Raw genomic sequence first — 25,561 nt, 5'->3', positions numbered from 1 at the left:
GTTCGCTTACAGCTCCGGGTGTCCCAGGAGGAGACGCATTCAGGGGGGGCTGGCAGAAGGAGCACATTCACACTGAGAGAGGTTTCCGACCAGGAATGGGAAATCGTTTCATGATAGAGCTGACCGTCGTGTCCATTAATTAAGATCACAAAATCAATCAGGATAACGACGAATCAATAATCAATCAGGATAACGACAAATCCAAAATGCAGATCAGATGCTTTAAGTTCTTTAACATGATAACCATTACACAAGCTTGGACCTGTCTGCGTGAATGTGTCAGCTTGAATGCAGCCTTGTGTTCATTCGTTACTAATTAGCATGCATGGCTAACGTTAGCACAGTGACAGACCCGCCGTGTTCAGTGCTCAAAAGTGTGGCTTCACTTAAACTAAGACACGCACACAGGTCAGACTGTATTCTGGAATCAGTTTGCTGTAAGTGAGGATGCACATGGGTGGTTAGTGCTGTTGCCTCACAGCTAGAAGGTTCCTGGTTAGAATCCCGGTTCAGACGTAGTGGGCCTTTCTGTGTGCAGTCTGCATGTTCTCTCCGTGCATGCGTGGGTTCCCTCCGGGTACTCCGGCTTCCTCCCACAGTCCAAACACATGCTCGTTAGCTTTACTGGTGACTCTAAATCACCCGTAGGTGTGAGCGTGAAAGGTCGTCTGTCTCTGTGTGTCAGCCCTGTGATTGACAGGCGACCTGTCCAGGTGTAACCCCGCCTCTTGCCCAATGACAGCTGGGATAGGCTCCAGCCCCCCCAAGCCCCTGAACAGGATAAGAGGTGTGGATGATGGATGGATGATGGATGGATGGATGATGGATGGATGGATGCACATCACACCTGAGCAAACAGTGAAGCAGACCGTTCCAGTCTCGCTCCTGACACGAGCAGGATGTTAAATAAAACATTATTTGTGTATAGACACTGATTGCTGACATTTGCTAGCTTTGATTGACATGACTCTCTGCTAGCACCGCACTGTTGTTTGATATTATCTCTATAATTTACCTCGAGCCAGTTTTTTGGGGGGCTAATAAATGATGCTGGCGTACTTGCAGATACCTGATGCTGCACACTCGGCAGTATTGTCCGGTTCTGTATCGGAACAACTCTACATTTGATCAGCATGGTGTGTGTATCTGATGTCTGAGGGTCTCCAAACCAGAGCCTGAGCCAGCGCTAGGTGCACCTCGCTAACTCCTCCAGTAGAACCAGGGACAGCTAGTTGTGAGACACCGTTGTCGTTAGCGATGAAGGGACAGCTGAGCGGTGTCAGGAAGGTAACAGTGCTCTTTATGTTTAGTGGCTGCAGGCAGGTTGGTGCTGTGCACTGAGGCACTCTGGCTCCTGCAGGGCCGTGGAGAGTGAACCTCTGCAGGGACGTGGAGACATATTACAAGGTAAAACTTAAAACAGACTACCTGCTGAATGTGTAGCTACTGAGCTAACATTACCATTGATATGATACAGTGAGAAGTACATGCCTAGCTAATGGTAGTTTAGCTGGGTAGCTGAATGCTAACGTTAGCTGTTGTCTTGCTGAGGTCCAGTTAATTCAGTTTGGTGACCAGAATCGACTCTAATTTATATATATAGACAAAACCGTATACATACACATACACACACATACACACACATACATGCATAGATGTGTAAAGATAAATAGATGTGTAAACAGTCCATTCAATCAGTGAAAGTTCACCACACCCACGCTCAGCAGTCCCACAGTGTTCTAAAGAGACCGGCTTGACTGTCAGCCAAATGACTGAGGCCCAGTGTACTTACCCCTCTTCTCCTCTCATGGCCTACATTCACACACATTCACACACATTCGGGGGTGGGTGTTCAGAGCGCTGGTATTGACTGAGTCTCCAGTTGAATGAACTACAGTGCACTAATGTGCTGCACTTATCTGAGCTGCACAGCCTGTCAGACTGCCAGCCGTCACAAAAGACGCTGAGCTGAGAGGCTCCATTCTCCGCCAGAGGAAGCAGGCCGCGCTCTTCACCCTCTCTGCTTTACATTCTTTCACTGTCATGGCCTACATTCAGCACACACACACACACACACATCTGTAACTAGGCCCGGGGAAGTTGAACGATTTATTGATTGTGAAATGGAAGGTGAAGCACGCAGGGATGTAGGACTGATGGAGGTCAGAACAGTGAGGGGGGGGCGTCTTCAGAGTCGGAGGCTCCACCGAGTCCCCCTGAAGTCCCATACAGAGGGGGGGCACAAAAATAAACCAGAGAGGAGGAGAGAAGACTGCTGCTGCTTCTGATTCTCATACCAAAATGTAAGCCCACAATGAAAGGGTTCCTGAGAACTGAGAAAGGTTCCTGGACCCTTTGATCCACCTGGTCCTGAAGCAGCCTGCGCAGAGTGACTGATTAAAAACAGAGAGTAAAGCTGGAGCTAGTCTGAGGCTTCAACAGTCTGATGAACACAGATGAGGCTGCTACTGTTCATGATGAATAACCTGTTACTCATGATTTAATGGTTGGAGCAGGCATTTATTATTCAGACCTGGATAATGGACCTGGACTTGCTTGCATTGCACATCGGCAGAAAGGAGCTTCAGGGTTCACTTCCGGAGTAAGAGGACTGCTGAGTATTTGCAGGAGTTTTGATGATTGACAGATTTTCAAATCGGAAAATTGAATCTCCATGGATCAAAAATTAAAGATACATGAGCTGTGTCTCAGGTCAGGGGCTGCATCCCTCGAAGGATGCGGTCTCAGGAGGAGGAGCCCTTCGTAGCCTGTGTAGGTGCTGAGGCTGACGGTCCGGTCTAAAGAGGACTTCCTGTTTGTGTCACCAAGCGGTTCCTGTCCTCACCCGTGCATCACCAAACGTCGCGCCTGTTGCCTAGGAACAAGTAGCTAGCAGGCTAACTAGCTATCATAACTAACGTCACGTAGCTTAACCTGTTTTTTTAAAGATACTTTAGAAGAAGTTTCCTTATTTTAACATTTGTATCTCAGCTGTTCGGCTGAGTTCACGAGAGTCCACCATCTCCTTTGAATTGGAGTGCAATGAATTTTGGGATACGTTGGGCCACAAAGGATGCACCTGATGGATCCTTCGCGGCCCGGGAAAAGGAGGATGCATCTGAAGGGGCCTTCGATATGGGACAGCCTTCGACGCGCTGTGAAGCGAACGGCCTTGAATACGTCCCTAGAAGGATGCAGCCGCTGAATCGGGACACAGCTACAGAGTCACTGCTGACCTTTTTGTCAGATTGAGGTTTTATAATGGAGCTCTACGGGCAAAATGTTTTTAGGGCAACAGGGGAATTTTGTGCTGCAATACTGCGAGTGGCCACAAGGCACAATTGGAAGCAAGGTTGAGCAACAGGCAGGTCTTAACAATCGTCTCCGATGGCCAACGTTCCTCGGCGTCTGATGTAACCTGCAGTTACTCATGTGACCAACGCCTCCTCGTCAAAGGTCGTGAAGTACTGACTCTCTGAGACACCACTTTAACGCCTCGTATAGATGCTGTAACTGTTAACGCGCTGTATATCTGACATTGATTCAATGAGTTAATATTCATTAAACTTCACGGTACAGATGATTTGAAATGCTCAGCTCTGTTAGCATTCACACAGATTAACAGCTGATTTACAACAGTAGATGTGGTGAGCCCATTAATTATGTCATGTACAAAATACATCATCAGGACTAAATCTTTGTTGTGACACTTAAATGTTATAATTCAACCCAAATATTTGAAGATGATCATCATGTCATATTGTCATGGTAACTTAGATAATCTCTCAGCCCTATGACATCACTGTGTTTATGACTCCACTTCCTGTTGGGCTCACTGGTTTGAAGACACACGAAGGACAGCAGCCAGAGTTCCCATTCCATTTATTAGATATGGTTTATAAATAGACACACTCAGACACATATGTTGAAAGTATAAAAAATACAAGATTACTGGACGTTTCAGTGAGGTCTCTTCTTCGTCGCCTTTGACACGTTATTTTATCTCGAATGACGAAAATGGAAAATTCACTTATTTTTTTCTTACACAGCATAGTAGTTTTCACTTTCACAAGTCCATTCATCGAGCAAGTTACTATCATCAACGTCATGTTAAAATGAGAGCATAGAAAACACATGCAGCCAGAATCGTTCCACTGAATCTGTACAGCACCTCCCGCCAACAGATGTCAAATATATATGTGCTTCAGGTTTCACCGCACATTGTCTTACAAACTAAGGAAAGCTGATACCACGAGGGAAAGGGAGATGAAGAGAACCAAGATTTACTGGTTGATCGGTTGTCAAATTGGATCAATCAAAGCATTTTAAACAGTTTGGGTTCATATTGGGGGACAAAATGTTCCAGCTACACTGTTGATGATTAAAACCTTGAAACGTTCTCATCACCGAGCTGGGAGGGAAACAAACGGGGCAACGTGGCTAAGTTGCACTGAAACATGTTTTCTGCAACCAATGAGCAATGCAATGGTTCTGGATTAGCTAAAACCAAAGGGGACAATATAAAATCACACATGTAATAAACCTAGTGCAGCACAAATACACAACTAATGTCTTCTTCAAGCATTTATGTACCATATAGCTACTGTGCCAAACCTGGCTCACCTTGTTCTATAGACAATAACTCCTGCTGCTAATTCATATATTTTTATTCGTAAATATTTCTAAAAATACAACTCATCAACTTCAGTGTTATAGGAAATTGCATGAATTCTCGGTGTTAAACCAAGTTATGTTTTAGTCGTAGATAACTCTCACTATTCACAGTGTTTATAACTGAACAGTACGGCCAACACGCACCGCGTGGCCGAGAACTGGCACCATGTCAGCATCCAGAGTGGACGTTGCTTTAGAGTCCAGCAGCGCTCTGATGATTACACGTTAGACTCAAAGAGGAAAGCGTTCAGTTTGATTCTCACCCGAAGCAACATCAGGATATTTTGTGCCTTTTTTAAACTTGTTTCCAGCAGCACAGACGTCTCTTTATTTTCTTATGATGAGGATTTACGTTGCCACCAAAACTTTCAACATTTTATCTGAAATTCAACATAAACTTTCTTTACAGATGTAATAATAAATAATAATATATCATTTAATATAATGTAACATCATATAATATTATGTTATATAATATATAACAGAAACGACCCCTTCTACAGGAATGTGGTACTTAACCCATGAAGCAACTTTGCATAGAAAGTATTTAAGTAGCTAAGAAAATAAGAGTTAGTATTTCCTGCCTGATAAACCGTTGAAGTCACATGAAAATAGTCGTGTTTTACTCTCTTGCAGATGAACTTTCTAATTTAAAGAGACTAAGTTTCAAAGTTGTTGGTAATCATAAAAAAAACACCAGAATGTCAGTTTCGATCGTCCCTGTAAAAGGGATGTGTTGAAAAAGTAAATGACATGAAAACAGATAAGTTGTGTTGGGTAAAAAAATTGTACTTGTTAAAAAGACTAAAATAAAAAATGCACTGTACTCATTCTGCACCTGACAGGAAGTATTCTAAAAGAATAATACTGACCAAGCACACATGAATATATATCATTTTGATAACAAAATACTTATCTACAAATGTTTGTAATTGGATTGATATATAAATATGTGTAACAATATATATGTATTTCTATACATATATATTTACAACAAAGGTGCACTTAAATGATGTCATCGAGGAGATGAGGGGTGCCTACCCAGTCCAAAGTCCTGGGCTCGGAGGCAGCCATGATCATGCACATAAACTGTTTACCGGTCCTCTTATCGATTGGGTAAATAGTTGTGGGTGTGAACCTTCTGTTACTTTCCACAAACTCACAGAGCTGCTGATACACCTGTGGGTATTCGTGGCGTAGGAAAACCCCTCGAATCCTTAGCTCCCGTTGTATGTTGATGAAACAGATTTCCCTGGCCTTCCTGCCTTCCTCTCCCTCTTTGTCGATATCTGCTGTTCCTGGAGGCGGAGTGAGGATCAGCGTTTCCATGTCGCTCTCTTTTTTGTGAACCTTTCTCTCAGGGCTAAAGGAAGCTAGTGCTACCTTCGCATACTTTCTAACAGTTGGAGCCTGGTTCCTTGGCGATGGCCCTTCAGGCAATTGGTCACCGACAGCAATAGATACATTCAAGATGAAACATTCGTTTGGGTCATACTCTTTACCAGCTTCCTGCAGTTCCTTACAGTACTCCCCTAGGTTGTCCCTGAAGCTTTCAAGCTCTCGAAGGGACAGGTAAGTAGGAGACATAGGTAGACTATCCAGACCATACTGCAGGAAGCTACTGGATGACGCAGGGTTTGGAAAACCGAGGAAGAGAACTCCTCTACCTCGAGAAAGGTAGCCAACTTTGGCAATACGGGAGAAGGCTTTGTGGACCTCAACAGTCTCCCGGCAGTGTTTGATAATGTGACGACATATGCTGCCTATTCTTCCATACAGGCAGCTTTCCTTATGAATGTCCCAGTCCTCCCTGCGACAGTTACGAGAGCAGTAGTAGGTGTAGCAGCTGTGGCAGGATTTAAAATATAGGCAAGCATTGAATAGGGTCTCTGTCCTCCGGCATTTGTTGTTAGAGCACATCATTGTATCATCCTCGTCCGGGCTCTGATCTGGGGAGCACTCATCTGCGCTCTTCATGGCATCACTGGCACAGTCCATGTCTCTGAAAGCATCAGGGTTCATTCTTATTGAGGTTGGCTGCTTGTCAAGAGGAGGTGGTTCATCTGTACCAGCCTTTGAGCTCTTTCTTGACAGTGATACTGCTTCTTCCTCATCAATTAACTTCTTCAGTTGATCCAGAATGTCCTCACTTGCCCTTCTACTGGGCGGCTTGTAATCAGTCACAAGATCTGCCAGAAGCTCATCAAGTTGTTCAAGGCTTTGCTGTAGTGAGGCGTTGTCATGTGTCTTCTCTTTGGTTGAGCTTTGGAAGTCATGCTGAGACGGTTCTGGACCCTCAGTGCTTCTGGAGTCAAGAACGTCCCAACTGGCAGATCGTCCTTCAGCCTTATTAAGTTTCCCTGGTCGCATGTCATTGTCAGTGATTGTTATCTCAGGAGTGACAAACCAGAGTTTACTAGTAGGGCTCTTTGAGGCCTCCGTTGGGCTCTTGTCGATTAGTGAGTTATCAGACATTGATAAGGCTGCGTAGCGTCTTGGCGAACTGGAAAGATTGACTACTACTGGTTGTGGTTTGTCACTTTTGGCTCCTGCTGGCTTTCTGGAGTCAAGAAGATCGTCGTAGCTTTGTCCCCGCTGTACAGGAAGAGGTTGCTCCCTCTCTACACGAGAGTTGAGAATATTGTCCCAGGACCTTGAGTAAGATTTGGAATCTGTGCCAATTCTTTGAGGTTCTACACATGGGTTGGCATACCAGGCGGTCAAGGCAGGCTCCTGACGGACTCTGGTTGGAGTGACTTGAGATACATAAGAGGCAGGATTGGTAGAATAACCAGACGCTTCTGAGCCATACCAGTCGTCTGACTGTGGCTGAACGACTCTAGCGTGTCTTCTGCCCTCTGTGTAATAAGCCCTTGCTGGAATATGATGCTCTGGTGGCATTGCATACATGTCGCTGGAATAATAAAACCTTGGCGGAGCAGTCTGGACTTGATAAGACCTTGGATCATCCCCATAGAATATCCTTGCTGGAGGTGTCTGTATGATGTATGGCCCTGGCTCATTTGCTGCATAGGGTTTGGGATACCCTGTCTGCACAGAGTATGGATAAGTCTCCATCTCCGGATAATAGGGTCTTGTGGCTACAGCATGCACCATTCGAGTCCTTGGGTCTTGCACGTATTGCACTTTTGGGGTATACGCTTGTCCTGGTGTGTAACGTTCATCATGAAGATAAGAACTTGGCTGAGGAGGAGCAGTAGTAACATATCTCCCTGGGTCATCTGCATAAAAGAACTTGGTTGGCACATTAGGACTGGAATGAGCTCTGCGTTCCCTACCATAGTAATCACCTGATGAAGGCATTCTTTGCAAGGGAATCTCCATGGGTTGTAAGTAACTATTTGGCATGCTGCGGGAATATTGGTAAGCTTGCCTACTCTCCGTACCTAAAGAATCAGTGGGAGTTGGTGTTCTAGAGTAGGAGAAATGGCGGGGCACAGTCAGACTCCTACTACCCCCACTGTGGTGCCTCTGCCAGGGTATGTCCACATGAGGTGTAGCCTGTTTATGCCTTGAATGATGTAATGCCGCGTCATCAGGTTTAATGTCCACCCGACACCTGACATGAGGACTTGTTGCTGGTTTATCCAGCCCTCCATCCTCAGAATGTTCAGCAGCGTAGTGAGATGAATATTTACTGCTGTCACCCATTTGAGGCTGCAGTTTAATGGGATGGACTTCATGCATATGAGCCCTGGTTGCTGCATAGGAGGATTCCCTACGCGGTGATACTTCTGGCCTCCAGCGTGAGTCTCTTGAAGCCCTTTGGGACTCTCTTCCCTTCCTTCCAGAAGAAGAGGACCCTTCAAAAGACACAGGAGTGAGACTTGCCTGGACCCGAGTGGCACTTTTTGACCTGGTCCTTCTTTTTTGTTCAGGGACAATTACCTCACTGGCCATATCTGCAGCCATTGGTTGAGGAGTTAGCCTATGGCTGAAAATGTCCGGAGCAGAAAAGCGATACCTCTGCTGGCGGCCCAAGGCGTTCCAGGCAACATCTGGGTTTGCTGCATGCCTATCGGCCTTCCTGTATGGGGACTCCATTGAGTGTTTGTTGGATTTCGGGTACTCCAGTGACTTATAGTCAAAGGTTCGGCAGTGCCTCTTATTGACTTTGCTCTTTCTGTCCTCCAGTGTGCTCTTATTTCTAGAATCACATTTTCTGGAGGGTTGCAGGGACTTGTAGTGTGAAGAAAATGGGACCACTTTTATATCTTGATGCACAGTTGATACCAGTATGTCAGGCGGGTCTGTGCGTGTCATCTTAAAGGGACTCCTCTAATTTTCTCCATTAAGTTGCTTTAATGTTGATGTGGCCTGGAGGAGTAAACAAAGAATATCAGTCAGTGACATATAAAGGAAATACAAAATAATGACATCACTTTGCATGAACAATAAAATCAGATTCAGTAAGGATGACTTGTTAGCAAGTCAGCTTAAACATATTTAAAGTGACAGGTTTGGTTGTGGAACATGGTCTCCAATGATTTTCCTGCCAGGGATTACCTGGGAGAAGACAGAGTAGCTTGGGTAAAAGTGTCCTTGAGAAGAATCTCCACATAGTCTTGTGTCATATTTGGCAATTCTGTCTCTCAACGACTATGAACCTTTGGAGGACCAGGCTCTACATTATGTTTCAGAGACATTATTTCACCCTCAAAAAAGTCTCCTCTCTGCTGCCAGAACTTTCTTAAAGTACAGAACGGAGCTTTCAGCTTTGCACATTACGGATCTGTCAGGCACTTGCAGCATTTTCATTTGGGAACCGTTTTTATCAAATCTGCAGCTGTGAAGAAGAACTGTATGTTTTTTCTGTTTATCGTGCTCGGACGCGTCAGTGGGGTTACAGATGAAAGCATACTAACATCAAAGTACGGGCGGCTTCGAACGTTTACACTGAGGATGAAATCCAGAAAGAATTGGAAACTTTGATCCTCAATGACAAGGTGTCACTAACATACTTCATCAGCCGTCCCTTTTGCCAACTCTTTTTGGGTCTTAGTTAGAAACAGACAGAAGGGGCAAAAGAAACATTTTAGTTCTTTGATAGTGAAGTTAAAACACAACTACAGTGATTTTCTATAGTTTTCTAAGGTTTTGATGATAAAGACATTCCCCCTATATCCAGCTTCGAGTGGGCAACAGTAAAGTACTAACGTACAGGGTTCAAGGTTGTGCCATTTCATTTTGTTTGCCGAGGTAGACATGGGAGATCCATGCCATCTGTTTTCACCCTCACACACACACTTAAAGCTTCCACAGCTTTAAAGCTTCATCGTTTCCAAACACTCTGAATCCTCCTGAGGTTACTAAACTTTGAAGGGTTTTGAAAGAATGCAACAATCTATTCTGAGATACATCTCTTATTTCTTCTGTCTCCTCTGAAATGAGACGTTCATTTGAAGGCTATAATAAGTTCCTCTGATGAGTTTACACTTCATGCTGTCTTTAATAGTTACAGTGGCATCAGAAGTGCGGCCAAATATAAACTGCAGTTAATCTGGATGACGACATTCAGCACGACCAACAAGCAATACAGAGGCTTCACTTTCCAGTTAAAATGTTTGGAGTGAAAGTTTGTTTGTGCCTTTGTTTGAGACGACTCCATGTAACCCAACGTCCACGTACCAGCGGGTGTTACAGGCCCACAGCTTAACACAAACCAGAATCCCAAGAACGTCTCAGATTCATTAATACTGAGCCGATTCCCGTCTAATCTTGGAGACGGAGGTAGGGCCCTCTCCCCCACACACCTGCAGCCACACACACCTGGCAGAGATCTGCACTTCAGTTTTGTCATGTTTGATTCACTGTGTAGTCAGAGCACAAAACTGCTCCATGCTTTCTATATTATTTTGTTCAGCTGAGGATCAGCAGGAGGCAGTAAAAAGCCTTTCATTCGATGAGAGTCTGGAGAATTGTAAATGATGCCGTTTGTTGCTGCTGATCACACTGACTGAACTCCCAATCTGCATGAATGTAACATGTCATGTGAACGGCAGCAGATGAAAAGTGACAGCAGCATGTGCGTCTAAAATATGAGCTGAGAGCTGAGATGTGTCACGAACAGCGAGAACGGAAACGTTGCGATTCTGACGTAGAAAAACGAATTGATCGTGTTTACCAGATCTGTAGTAAGTGCACACCAATAATCTGTATCTGTTACTCATTAATTATAATCAGTGTTTATAGAAATGTTTGTAAAATGAAGGCAGAATTCAAAGACTGCTTCCATATTTATGATACAAGCTGCTGAAACCTGTGTGATCCCACCTCAGGAGAGGCAGCTGACCCAGATCCAACAACTGGTGGAGCAGATGCTCAGACGGCAGCAGATGGAGGACGATCGCAGACATGGCTGACGTCTGCCGAACATCCTGTGGCCACTTTTATCAAGTTAAAGAGTTCAGAAGCTGTTCAGTGGATGCCATGCTCACATTTAACAGGTCACCATGGAAACGCTATCACCACACATGTAGAGTGTTACGTATGATAAATATGGAGATTCATTCAATTCAAAAGCTTTTTATAGCAATCACACACAAAGCTCTGTGAGAGTCACTTAGATCAAAGGTCAGGTGATCAATACTGGACACAAATGTCTGTGGATGTGAAGTTCAGTCCAAACAGCACCTGGCCCTGCTGAAGTTTCCGCTCTCATCAGGAGGTCCTCTTCAGCTCTACCTGCTGGGCGGAGCTGAAGGATCCGCCTCTGTGGGTCCGTTTAGAACTGAAGAACACTTTTAGAGTCCGGGAACTGTTTGGATCGTCCTGAAGCTCGGTCTCAGTTCATGCTGGACACACAAGTCAACACGCCCCAGCTGTGGTCAGCTGACAGCCTGCTGTCAGTAACGCACCAGTCACAGGCCGTTCTCACAACAAGGGTCCATTTAAATGTGACCTCCTTCTTCCTGATGCCTGCCTCACTAATGCTGCACGCTCACTGCTGCTGCTGCTTCTGGGGAACCTGCGCCTCCACCGCCCAGCCTCCCGTCAGCCTGAAGCCTCGGGCCAGTCTTGTACACTCGGGGGGGTTTGCATTGAGCTCCCTGTAAAGCCATAGCATGCTGCTCGGAGCATCGTAAGCACAGAGCCGTCAGCGCCAAGTATAACTCTATTTCCATTTAGCAGTAGATGGTTCAGTCTGTGACGAGTGTTCCTGCTGAACTGTGGTTGTTCTGGCAGCGTCGGACTCTGAGTGAAGTCGGCACAAAGACTCTGAACCCTGACAGCTGCACAACTTCAGTGTGGTGAACTCACGTTGTCGCTCTTATCTTGTTATCTGAGGATGTGACAGAAACTGTTGAACACAAAACTACAAACAAAACCACTGAGATGTTGGATGACCTCCCCGTCACAGCACGGTGCTCCACAGGTGTTAGTCCTGATTAAGACAGCCCTACATCCTGTTCATGGATGAAATCTGCGATCATCATCTAAATGTCATCGTGCATTCATCCTCACTCAAACCTTCACAACATCCAAGCTGTTTGGGACAAGCTAACGAAGGCTGGTCTGTCGATCGGCAACAAGAAGTGCTGGTTAGTTTCCTCGCTGTCTCGGCCATCTTGTTTCTGTAGGAGTGCAGGTGGATAAAGAAAAGACACCAGCCTGTGAGCCAATCAAACGCCAAGAAATCTGAAGGATGAGCAGCACACACACATCCGATCACAGAGCCAATGAAAAGCACTGATGAGAAAACAAACGAGAGTTTCAGGCTGACACTACATCTTGGACAGACTTCACCTTCACCCTTTGACCTGAACATGAACACAGGTGCTTCGAAGATGTTTTGGCACAACTGACAGGACAGGTAAGTGAGCATGATTACTACAGAACTCTGCCAAGAGAAACTGTTCAGCCACTGAACAAGAAAGCTGTGAAGGAGCCTTTCTTCACTGAGGCTCCTCGAGGCGTCACACAGCAGACTGTCTCTCTCAGAGGATTGCTCCGACTGTTTGAACCCCACAGCCGTCCTGATAACACGGGACTGGCTCTTTACGTTCTCTTTACACATCACACGTACAGTGTCTCTACACACACGCAGGTCAAATATTCCTCCTCAGGGCGGAAAGCTTCAGACTTGTTGGGCCTTACAGAGTGTGCTCTTGTTCGACTCCATCAAGCTTCAGTAAATATTTCTGCATCGAATCCTCCAGGTCCCCTGAAACGTCTTCAATCACAGCCCCAGATTTGCATCATGATCCGGGCTTTGGATAAACGGTGTTACCATCTGGAGGGAGAACGTCCTCCGTCCTCCCCGATCACTCCTCCCTTATATGGATTCTAAACAGAAGCCCTGAGCACCACTTCATCGCTTCTGCCTCATGGTGGAGCACGAACAGAGCAGAGCAGAGGACATTATTAGATCCCTGATGCTTTGTAAAGAGCTCCTGTCCACATGCCTACCTGGGCAAAGGTTCAACCTGTAAAACCAGAAGAACACCGAGTACGTAACTCAGAACGTCTACCATCTCAAACAAGTGACAACATCCAACCAAGACCATGTGTGGAGTCTGAACACCTCCAGGTAACAAACTCCAAAGATCTGATTTAAAACTTTAAAGAAACATTAATAAACAGTTTTATAGAAGCTGAATGTGAGTTCGTCAGAGATCACCTGGTGATGATTATTCAGACGTAACTCGGGCTGGGAGTGTGACCTGTCTCGTGCACGTGTCACGGCTGCTTCTTCTTGTTCTCTCTTGACATTAACTGATAAACTGATGAGAAACATACACAGCTGAGCGAATGATCCAGCTCCTCTGTGATCTGTTCTGGAACAACACTGCTGAATGTACCCAAGAAGGAGAACTGTGTGACGCCTCCAGCTTTTTAAAAAGACTCTAAATCTGTTTATCGCTGATTTCTGCCCATCAGCAGCTGTGGTTCATATTTTTAGATTAGCACGCTGCTAACAGGGCTCGTGTCTTATCTTATTAGGCCATACGATGCTTATATAATAACTGAGAGCAGACACACACAGACGAGGGCCATGTGTCATCGGTCAGCAGAAGGTTAACAGAGAAACGTCCTCAGAAAGAGAAGTCGTTAAATCACCAGAGACAACAAGCAGCTTGTTACAGGGTCACTGAGTAACTGATAACTGATCAATGGATCGATATCACACAATGGACACGTTCTGATGTTCAGAACTGAAGTGTTAAAATACTGAATTATTCAGCACATGATCAGACAAGATAGTTTAGTACTAGTAATAACTTCAGACTGTTTGCTTCATCTGAGCGTCGAGTTTGTTTCTTCTTCTTTGGATTTTCACTTCTTGTTGAAGTTGTTTCTGTAGTCATCCATCTTTTCTTTGTTTGTTCAGCCACAGTAGTTACATTAAGAGTGTTTATGTATGTTAACATGTTTAAATAGAGCAACACGTCAGTATAACAGTGTGTAACCTTCACTGTATAAAGGTCAGTAGTGATTTCAGGTGTTTCAGAGGAGCAGCTGTTAGCAGTCAGAGTTCAGTTATCGTTCCACAGACAGTTCAGAGAGAAACAACAAGACAAACAGCTTCAGAGAGTTTCCAACATTTCAGAGCAGGTCTGCCCGTGATCAGCCGGAGACGTGTGCATGCGCCGAGTGTTACTCTGCTTTCACACTGTGTCTGTCAGCTCTCCACAAACAGCCCGAGGGAGCTTCAGAGGGTTTACTCATGACATCACTGACAGACACATAATCTCTGCGCTGAGAGTCAAACATGTTTCTGCTGCAGTCACAGAGTCATCTCTCTCATCAGCTGAATGTAAAGACGACAGTCCTGGTCCCTTAAAGACACGGTGAAGACCATCAGGCTAATGGAAGTCACTTCTGTGAGCATGTGTTACTTCTGGTCAGTGAGCAGCGAGCTCTGTTTTATGGTGCATTGTGGGTAATTTGTGTGGAGCTGCAACGCTGCACCATTGGAAACAAACACCGTAGAAAATGTCGACTCCCCGGCGAAACTAATTCATCGCCTCGAGACGTCCCCTCCCCCCACACCGACGTTCAGCTCTGCACACTGACTCCCTCGAACGTCTCTAACACTTATTATCACAGCGTCACACTTTGACCCTGTGTGGACTCACACCGCTCACCTCTGACCTGCAGCAGAAGGTCATCAGAGGTCAGACAGGAAGGTCTGTTTCTCGTATAAACATGGAACATTTATCGTCTTTGGCCGTTAAAGTTTTAACAAAGTAGTTTTTAAATCGTTTCCTGAAACATTCAAATAAAAGTGCTTCCACGTGTTCAGATGTTCATCCTGAAGTCTTTACACTCCATGTTTGAGAAAACAGGTAAACAGCAGCAGTCTGAGCTCATCAACTGTCTGACAGACAGCTGTCTCTTTATTCAGTCATCACTGGATCTACCGTCCAGATCACGGATGCACAGATCAGCTGAGGCTTCACAACAACAGTAAGACAATCCTTTATCGATCCCGGGGGGGGAAATGTTTGACTGAGCTGAAATAATTCACCTGTCAGTGAGATGTGTGCAGAACGTTACACCTGAGAGGACGTGAATGTAAGAGATGAAAAGAGTAAAAAGTCTGTTAAAGATGATCTGCTTATAAAACTATAATCACAGAACAGAGCTTGTTATTGGTTCTGAACATACGATGGATCAGAACGAAGGCTTCCCCACGCCGACGAAACGTTTCGCTTGTTGACTCGTCGCTGCACATTTATGACTTTTATTATCTAGTGATTTTATTTTGGAGGCATCAGGAACAAGTTCCAGCTCCAGGCCTAAAAAACAAAGTTATCAATAACACGTAAGAGCGAGAGAAATAATCGATAATCGTAGTAATCGGGATTCTTCTTCGTGATTCTGCGTCGATGTGCAAAATTCAGTAATGGATTATTTGTCCGCTCTGAATCTGTTCATGTCGCTGGTCTCGTGTGTCAGTTTAAACTGACTGAAGGTAAGAAGTGGAACAACAACACCTGTTCGCTGAGCTGGTGTCACCATGTTCTGAATGGGACCCAATAAAAAGGTGTGATGCACCGAGTATCGTTTAATAACCGAAACGTAACCGTGATGATCGTAGCCGTGAGGTCACTGGTGAGACACACCTCTAACAACATTATTAACACCTGAGCCAGACGGAGGGACACACAGCTCTGCTTCTGTCTCTGTGTTTGGACGCTCTTTCAGCGTGATGTGGCGCTGAGCTAAAGAGGATGGAGCAGAGCGTGGAGGTGCTGATGGTGGGGGAGGGGCAGAACCCTGCTGCACTGTGTCTGTCGTATATCCTCCAACATCTCTGTAACGAACACACAGGACACACTCACTTCACATCACTAACCTGCAGCATACATTACCCACAAGGCCACTTTCTGTAAGGGGGAAGACCCGGCAGGTAACACGTGGAGGCTAACAGATGGCCCTGAAACAAGGAGCACCTCCTGCATGACACTGGACCGTATATTAACTCACAGTTACCCTCGGCCTGTTTGAAACAGATCACAGGACGGAGGTATGAAGACCGCGCAGCACTCGCAGAAAGGTGCACCAGGACGACACGACGCTCGTAGCAGCTGAACCAACTTATGTCAGGTGTACAGGTGAATCAAGACTGTCGAACACACTGTGCAGTACGCTAATGTGTGCCAGAGAATCGTGAGCAGCAAGGTCAGGGAAGGGAAAAGGACAATGTCTTCCACTGCGATGCTCCCCGCAGGAATTAGGTTAGATGTCATTCTCTCTCTCTCCTGCTGATGCAGCTGGCCGGGCGAGTCGTGCGAGTAGCTAAACTGTGTCAAAGAGAGAGGCAGCGATACTTCACCAAATGCTAAGAAAGGGAAGCAAGCTCCATTCTTACTGAGAGAGCGCTGAGCTTTGTGAGTGCTCTGTGACCCGCAGCGCTGCACATAAAGAAGCTGTTAGTGCGGGTCAGAGAGCCGGGCCTGAGAGCCTGAGAGGATACGAGACGTCGTATTCAGGTCGCGGGAACGTTAGCGTCAGTGTTAGCCGTTAGCGTCAGTGTTAGCCTTTCATATCACACACATCATGTCTGTGTTATTCTGCTGTTGATTACACTTTACTTTCATAGACACAAAACAGACGAAGCTGCTTCTTCTAAATGATGAAGCTCTGGGTTGTTAGTTTGGGTCGTACCTGTGGGTCGTACCTGTGGGTCGTACCTGTGGGTCGTACCTGTGAGACGTTGGTGCATCAGTAGACAAACTTAAAGCAGCACAAAGAGGGTTTTAATACACTCACATTTCTCTTAGTTCAGATTAGCACACGGCCAACCTGCCCCAAGCTGAAGCTGATGTAAATGTGCTGCGTAATTATTTCGATGAAATGCCAGAGGATGTTAATCTGAAGCAAAGCTTGTAGTTGTGAGGCGACTGATCGGCCTGTTCTGATTCTCCAGAGGTCAGAGGTCAGAGGTCACATATAGACTCTGTCAGGCCTCTAACATCTCATACAGACACACAGGGCATCCTTTAGCGCTGCATGACACGCAGCGTGCGTTCACCTCCACTGTAAGCCTCCTGCAGCAGCAGGAGCTGAGAGGAACTGATCCAGCTGTGTGCAGCATGTGACGTAGCACAAAGACTGCTAGAGGTGGTGATCTTTGATGATCGATCGGTCAGATGATGCAGAACTTTCCTCCAGGAGAGCGAGGTGGGATTAAAAAACGTCAACAGGTTTTTAATTAAAGGGTGAAACTGATGCTAACAGATGCTAACTTGTGCACCTGTATGCTACACTAAAGGGAGGCTGTGACAAAGTGTGTGACCTGAGCTGTGTCTGTGTCTCTACAGTTTGTGTTCACTAAGAAGTGTTCGCTGTGATTAACACGTCCGCTCAGAGGCCTCGGGTAAAACTACTCCTAGGCCCAACGTTAGGATGAACTGAGCTAAAGATTAGCTTAAATGTTCGGCTAACCAAAGGCTCCTCATCATTTCTGCAGCACATTTCTGACACCACGAACGACGATCTGAGGCCGAAGCTGTGCCTTTAAATCAACGTTAAAAAGAGACTTTATGATTCATCACCAGTGTCTGCGCTTCAAAGGTTTAACAGCAGGTCAGTTAGTTAGTTTAGACGTTAGTTTAAGGCCTGAGGATTATGCTGAAGGAGTCCCACGTTGTGATGTCTCTTTGGGTAGATCTGGTTCGTCAAAGACGTCAGCAGAGCAGCTCAGTGCGGACGAGAAAGAGCAGAAACATTTACAGGTAAAGAGAGAGAAACCTCACACACCACGGTTTAGAAACATCGTGTGTTTGCTTCATAGACTTGAAAAGTACAAAATGTAAGTTTTCCTTTGGAGTGTGAACACTTCACAGTGAGTCTGTGGAGAGATGTGGCTGCAGTGTTTGAATGTTATCATCGTCAGGGTTGAGATCAGCACAAACCAGTTGTGTCTGATCTGAAACTAAAGATGGAGGCAAACATCTGAGTGACCTGAGCACACAGAAGCCAGCTGACAGGTTTGTATTTCTGGTCTCTGTGACCCTCACAGGTGATTCTGTACATGGAACTTCTCTCGTGTCCAGGCTCATAGAAACATCCGAGCTTGTCCTCCATCTGCTCGCCCCGGCTCACGGTTGGTCCTGATTCCTCTGGAGTGTCCTCACTCGCCTCTCGACTGAAGTGTGCCATTACATGTGAGCAGGCGAGCTGACTCTTCAGCTCTCTAAACGCTGCTTCCTGTTCTGCTTCCCGCATCCATTTGCAGGATTGCCTCCTGAGTCTCTTCAATGTTTCTGATGTACGCGGCTCACTGGGGATAAATCTGCCGCTGTAGATCAGCAGACGCAGGGCGGCTCAGCTGCAGCTCTCGTACCGCCTGTTTCCTACTGCAGCAGCCTGTCGCAGCTTAAATGCTAACTCACACATAGCATTGCTGCTAACCTTCCCTTCTTGTTAGCGTCACACTGCTGCAGGTCTGACCCTGCGCGATGACGGACGCTCTGTACGTACAACAACACAAACCAGAAGAACGAGACTGCACCGTCTCATGTTAAAACAATAGTTTGATTAATGCAACATGAAGGTTTTTCAATCCTCACATCAGAGTTATTGATGATGCTCTTCTCGTCAGTTAAAGGGGCGGGGCATAAGCAGTGCACATGTATTCATCATATTTATGTCCCCTTCATAAAGTCACCCTTCTGACACTTCAGGCCTCGTGTGTCTGCACGACCACACATGCAGTGACATCACAGTTCATTCATCACTTCCTGCTCAGAAACAGAACATGTGTCTCATGTTTGCATCAGCAACAAACTCTGCCTGTGAGTTATTGATTTTTAATTATTGATTATTGATGATTTATAAAGTTATTGATCAGTGTTGAAGACATTAGGCAGCTTTATGTCACGGACACAAACATGATGAAGAATTGTTTTAACACATTTGTGAGTGATTGTTCCTGCAGTGAGCCGTGCAGTAAACACTGCTCATTCCTAAAGTCAGCAACGCTCCTGACCTGAAGAACAACACCTCAGTCACCTGCACAGGTGTGTGCTGCCTCTGATTGGGCCTGTGGACGGGAGGGGAACGCATGACTTTAAACATGACGTGAGCTAACAGCAGACACGATGAGTGAGTGTAGCTGTGTGTGACGGCATGTGTAATGGTGTGTGTAGCCGTGTGTGTAGCAGTGTGTGTAACGGTGTGTGTAACGATGTGTGTAGCCGTGTGTGTAACGGTGTGTGTAACTGTGTGTGTAGCTGTGTGTGACGGCATGTGTAATGGTGTGTGTAGCCGTGTGTGTAGCCATGTGTGTAACGGTGTGTGTAACTGTGTGTGTAGCTGTGTGTGTAACGGTGTGTGTAACTGTGTGTGTAGCTGTGTGTGTAACGGCATATGTAATGGTGTGTGTAACCGTGTGTGTAACAGTGTGTGTAGCTGTGTGTGTAACGGCATGTGTAATGGTGTGTGTAGCCGTGTGTGTAGCCATGTGTGTAACTGTGTGTGTAACGGTGTGTGTAACGGTGTGTGTAGCCGTGTGTGTAACGGTGTGTGTAACGGTGTGTGTAACTGTGTGTGTAGCTGTGTGTGTAACGGCATATGTAATGGTGTGTGTAGCTGTGTGTGTAACGGCATGTGTAATGGTGTGTGTAGCCGTGTGTGTAGCTGTGTGTGTAACGGCATGTGTAATGGTGTGTGTAACTGTGTGTGTAACGGCATATGTAATGGTGTGTGTAACGGTGTGTGTAACTGTGTGTGTAGCTGTGTGTGTAACGGCATGTGTAATGGTGTGTGTAGCCGTGTGTGTAGCCATGTGTGTAACTGTGTGTGTAACGGTGTGTGTAACTGTGTGTGTAGCCGTGTGTGTAACGGTGTGTGTAACGGTGTGTGTAACTGTGTGTGTAGCTGTGTGTGTAACGGCATATGTAATGGTGTGTGTAGCCGTGTGTGTAACGGTGTGTGTAGCTGTGTGTGTAACGGCATGTGTAATGGTGTGTGTAGCCGTGTGTGTAGCTGTGTGTGTAACGGCATGTGTAATGGTGTGTGTAGCCGTGTGTGTAGCCATGTGTGTAACGGTGTGTGTAACTGTGTGTAGCTGGGTGTGTAGCTGTGTGTGTAACGGTGTGTGTAACTGTGTGTGTAGATGTGTGTGTAACGGCATATGTAATGGTGTGTGTAGCGGTGTGTGTAACGGTGTGTGTAGCTGTGTGTGTAACGGCATGTGTAATGGTGTGTGTAGCCGTGTGTGTAGCTGTGTGTGTAACGGCATGTGTAATGGTGTGTGTAGCCGTGTGTGTAGCTGTGTGTGTAACGGCATGTGTAATGGTGTGTGTAGCCGTGTGTGTAGCCATGTGTGTAACGGTGTGTGTAACTGTGTGTAGCTGTGTGTGTAGCTGTGTGTGTAACGGTGTGTGTAACTGTGTGTGTAGCTGTGTGTGTAACGGCATATGTAATGGTGTGTGTAGCAGTGTGTGTAACGGTGTGTGTAACGGTGTGTGTAGCTGTGTGTGTAACGGCTTGTGTAATGGTGTGTGTAGCCGTGTGTGTAGCCATGTGTGTAACGGTGTGTGTAACTGTGTGTAGCTGTGTGTGTAGCTGTGTGTGTAACGGTGTGTGTAACTGTGTGTGTAGCTGTGTGTGTAACGGCATATGTAATGGTGTGTGTAACCGTGTGTGTAACGGTGTGTGTAGCTGTGTGTGTAACGGTGTGTGTAACTGTGTGTAGCTGTGTGTGACGGTGTGTGTAACTGTGTGTGTAGCTGTGTGTGTAACGGCATATGTAATGGTGTGTGTAGCAGTGTGTGTAACGGTGTGTGTAACGGTGTGTGTAGCAGTGTGTGTAACGGTGTGTGTAACGGTGTGTGTAGCCGTGTGTGTAGCCATGTGTGTAACTGTGTGTGTAACGGTGTGTGTAACTGTGTGTAGCTGTGTGTGACGGTGTGTGTAACTGTGTGTAGCTGTGTGTGTAACGGTGTGTGTAACTGTGTGTGTAGCTGTGTGTGTAACTGTGTGTGTAACGGTGTGTGTAGCGGTGTGTGTAGCCGTGTGTGTAACTGTGTGTGTAACTGTGTGTGTAGCCGTGTGTGTAACTGTGTGTGTAACGGTGTATGTAACGGTGTGTGTAGCTGTGTGTGTAGCCGTGTGTGTAGCTGTGTGTGACGGTGTGTGTAGCTGTGTGTGTAGCTGTGTGTGTAGCCGTGTGTGTAGCTGTGTGTGTAACTGTGTGTGTAGCTGTGTGTGTAACGGTGTGTGTAGCTGTGTGTGTAACTGTGTGTGTAACGGTGTGTGTAGCTGTGTGTGTAGCCGTGTGTGTAGCTGTGTGTGACGGTGTGTGTAACGGTGTGTGTAGCTGTGTGTGTAGCTGTGTGTGTAACTGTGTGTGTAGCTGTGTGTGTAACGGTGTGTGTAGCTGTGTGTGTAACTGTGTGTGTAACGGTGTGTGTAGCTGTGTGTGTAGCTGTGTGTGTAGCTGTGTGTGACGGTGTGTGTAGCTGTGTGTGTAGCTGTGTGTGTAGCTGTGTGTGTAGCCGTGTGTGTAGCTGTGTGTGTAACTGTGTGTGTAACGGTGTGTGTAACGGTGTGTGTAGCTGTGTGTGTAACGGTGTGTGTAACGGTGTGTAGCTGTGTGTGTAACGGTGTGTGTAACGGTGTCTGTAACGGTGTGTGTAACGGTGTGTAGCTGTGTGTGACAGAGATCAGAACCAATGAGAGCAGCTCTGGTGGTGAGCTGCCTGCTGCAGTGTAACTGTTCTCCTCTCAGCTGTTGTAGAAAGTCTAATTAAACATGTTGTGGATTATTTTTATTCTCAGCTGTTGTTTTGTTGTTGTTGTTGTTGCTTTGTTGTTGTTGTTGTTGTTGTTGCTTTGTTGTTGTTGTTGTTGTTGTTGTTTTCTTCTGCTGCTGACGCCCAAACGTTCGTCTCTGCCGGAGAAAGCCGGCTGGTGTTGTACATGTGGAGTCTGAGGCTGCAGGTGACCTCTGGGCGTGCATCATTGTAACATGTCCCTGTCGTCATGACTCTGTATCTGTGTCTGTGTCTTCATGACCGAGCATCTCCTAATGAAGATGTGTGTCTGGCTGTGGCAGCTGCAGCGTGCATGTGTTGGCTTATTAAACATGAGTCAGATCACGCTGCTCGCTGTATGTTGGATCATCCTGTGAATCCTTGTTACTGTTTTTTAATTATTCATGTTTAATGATATCTGCACACACACAGTGCTGTGGCAACTCTGAGGTTAGGGTTAGAGAGAGTTACTTTAAGTTTACGTTAGAGGAAGTTTTTTTAGTGCTCTTTGTTTGCAGTTTTGTTGTTATTATTGTTTATTTCAATCCTGCATGTTGCAGCGTGTCGCTCTGCGCCTGCTCTGGATTCTTCTACACAAACAAACCTGCAGCTCAAACCAGCGCCTCCACGTGTCCAAAATAATAATGCAAGATAAATCTGAGCGACAGTTTTGAATCAGCTCGTACAGTCACTCAGGACGAGATGCAACTTTCACCTGCTGCACAAAAAGGGAGAAAGAAGCACTAACCCTGACCCTGACCCTGACACTGACCCTGAGCCTGACCCTGACCCTGACCCTGACCCTACGCCCCGATCTGAAGTTTATTAAGACACAGCAAAGGCAGCATCATCCTGCTTACTGATGGATTATCTGATTATCTATCAGCAGACTTTAAATTGATTATATTGATATTGGAAAATGTTCACTGACAATGTTTTAAAAAACTTCTGTGTTAATAAGCTGGTGTTCAAACAACAGGTCAAAGCAGGTAAAAAACATGCTGAAAGGTAAATATGAAGAAGGACTGTGATGAGACAAGAGCTCTGGTTTCCTCACTTTAAGTCAACATAATTAAGGGACATATCCACTTTCTCAGAGTAAACTCCAGTGTGACGTGTAGTGTCCTGTTGAAGGACGGGGACCTGGTTTTAAGGGACCTAAGTGTGCATCAGCTGGGCAGATGATTCACACCTGTCATCGGTCATCGGAGGTATCGGATTAAGATCTCCCACATCCCTCAGGCTCTACGAGCACTCAGAAACACAATCATATAATGATAAAAGCTACAAGGACCTATGAGCTAGCATGCAGAAACATAGAATATTCTTCAGTTTTCTGTTACTGTTTCTAAGATGGAAGAAAAACCCAGGAAACGGTCTAACAGCAGCAGCGTCGTGACAGCTCTCCTCAGCTCCTGAGATGACTACAGAGATGTCTGAGAGTCGGAGACGACCATCTGTGCAGACGGAAACTTCAGACGCCTCAAAAGTTCCACCGAAGTTTCTCTGGTCCCCAGATTTGATCAAAGGCAAGAACACGCACACGAGCGTGCACACAGCTCACATATGAGTCAACAGATTAAACATGAACTGAGAGTCAATCCAATCATTGCTGGCTGCGTTTAATCTGGCCTGTCAATCATTATGGGGGGGGTGGGCGTCTTTACCACCATTGATGGCAGCTAACTACAGGGCGCTGGCTGTTTGGTTCATCCATCCATCATCTATACCTGTTATCCTGTTCAGGGTCTCGGGGGGCTGGAGCCGATCCCAGCTATCATTGGGCAAGAGGCGGGGTTACACCTGGACAGGTCGCCTGTCAATCACAGGGCTGACAAACAGAGACAGACAACCTTTCACGCTCACATTCACACCTATGGACAATTCAGAGTCACCAATGAACCTAACGAGCATGTCTTTGGACTGTAGGAAGAAGCCGGAGTACCTGGAGAGAACCCACACATGCACGTGGAGAACATACAGACGCCCACTACGTCTGAACCGGGATTCAAACCAGGAACCTTCTACCTGTGAGGGGACAGCGCCAACCACTGCGCCACCGTGCGGCCTGGTTGGCTTGTCCCAGATTGAAATGTCTCCACAACTGTTTGTTGCTGTGAACTCTGGCTGATCATCAAACTGTACAAGGGCCAAGTAAACACGCTGACAATGGGCACAGAGGTAAAACGCTTCATGAAGTAAAACTACAAGTGGAATCCAAGTAAAACTACAATAATGGCCTTCACTGACTTTAAGCACTGCATCACTCAGCGATGAATTTCACCTTCATTCTTACAAAGTTCAGAAGTGTTTTTCATCTTTATGGCCGCTGATCCAAAACACTTCAGCATGAGGAGACCGTCAGGTAATATTTTAAAAACAGATAAAAATCTGAGTAAGAGTTGAAGAAAGAATCATTTGTAATGATAATTGTTTTTACAGCCTTACAGCAGGTTTGTGCTGGTTTGGCCTCTGCTGCAGTTTCCCCTCCATCACTCATCTCCTCAGAGACATGAACTCATATTAGACCACTGGGTGTTGCAGAGCTCTTTCTGTGGTCTCACCCCATAAAACAAGCAAAGGCTGAAAGGATTGATTGATTAATGAGAAGGCCATTGATGGAAAATGAATAGATGATTATCTTTGAAACATCTGTGGCAGAAATATAAAGACATTTTTGACACATTTATCTCAAAGTATTTCTGATCCTTCTGTCTATGTGCACGGTGTGTGTGGCCTCTGCACACCTCTGCAGCAGCTGGCTAAGCTAACCTGCCGGTCTGCTTCTCCTCACGACAGAATCAGAACCACCCATGCACCGTCTGTGGCGCTGCACCGGCGCAGAGCTGAGGGCCTGTCTCAGCCTACAGGAGAGGAACTTGGGTCGTAGAGAAACGCATCAACCCGAACAAACGTCATTGAGGCGCAGAGCTAGCAAACACTGCGTCGTAGCATCTCGTGCTGCTGCTGCAGGAAGAGGAGCTGCTGCCCGGAGCCTCAGTGATGGAGGATGATGTCAGTGTTGGAGGACGGGGACACATTAGTCCAGCATCAGCCGGCAGGGACGTGACTGCAGCGGACACTAATGTGCAGAACATGCAGGCACACACAGGACGACGCGCTGTGCACGAACCGAATCCCTTCATGCGTCCAGATTTGTGCACAGATTAGAATATTTGATGCACAACATCGAGCTCAATATGTTTGACCGACTTAGTCTAATTAAAGAGACATTAGGAGAGGAGACAGTCCTGCTCGACGGCTGCAGGGATCGGATCTGTGACTCCCTGCAGCCGCGCACACAGCGGCCAAACACGGAGCTCAAATGAAAAAGCTGCACGTCTTACCGCATCAGTCCGGACTGCCAGGCTCTGCTCATCCATCTTTCTTCCAGGACGATCCGAGGCAGAGCGAGAGTGCTTTCCCAATGACGACATCGACACATGTGCAAAAGGTAGAGCTGCAATATCCGCCTTATCGGTCCGACTCTCCTCCTCCAGAACCGAACATAGGTGGTGGATTGCTGCGCAACCTCGCTGCACCATCCACGGCTACACAACCCTCCCTCCCTCCCTCTCTCTCTTCCTCCCTCCCCTCTCTCTCTCGCTCTGTCTCCCTCCCTCTCTATCTCTATCTCTATCTCTCTCTCTGCCTGC

The 25,561-nt window shown here is 46.3% G+C and overlaps 1 protein-coding gene across 1 annotated transcript; it reads right to left on the bottom strand.

Moving 5' to 3' along the window:
* Window positions 1–5,164: 5,164 nt before the first annotated feature.
* ajm1 (apical junction component 1 homolog) lies at window positions 5,165–25,354 on the bottom strand. The gene is made up of 2 exons (XM_069677302.1): window positions 25,253–25,354; window positions 5,165–9,012 (listed from the first exon to the last, which is right to left on the bottom strand). The coding sequence occupies exon 2, from the start codon at window positions 8,956–8,958 to the stop codon at window positions 5,680–5,682; it is 3,279 nt and encodes a 1,092-aa protein (XP_069533403.1). The 5' UTR covers window positions 8,959–9,012; window positions 25,253–25,354; the 3' UTR covers window positions 5,165–5,679.
* Window positions 25,355–25,561: the final 207 nt, after the last annotated feature.

This window comes from Semicossyphus pulcher, unplaced genomic scaffold (genome assembly GCF_022749685.1).
Source record: "Semicossyphus pulcher isolate SPU_LCO1_2020_fin unplaced genomic scaffold, fSemPul1.0.p SCAF_28, whole genome shotgun sequence".
NCBI classification, from domain to species: domain Eukaryota; kingdom Metazoa; phylum Chordata; class Actinopteri; order Labriformes; family Labridae; genus Semicossyphus; species Semicossyphus pulcher.
Note: the sequence above shows the minus strand (reverse complement) of the source record. Positions and strands in the feature narration are given on the sequence as shown.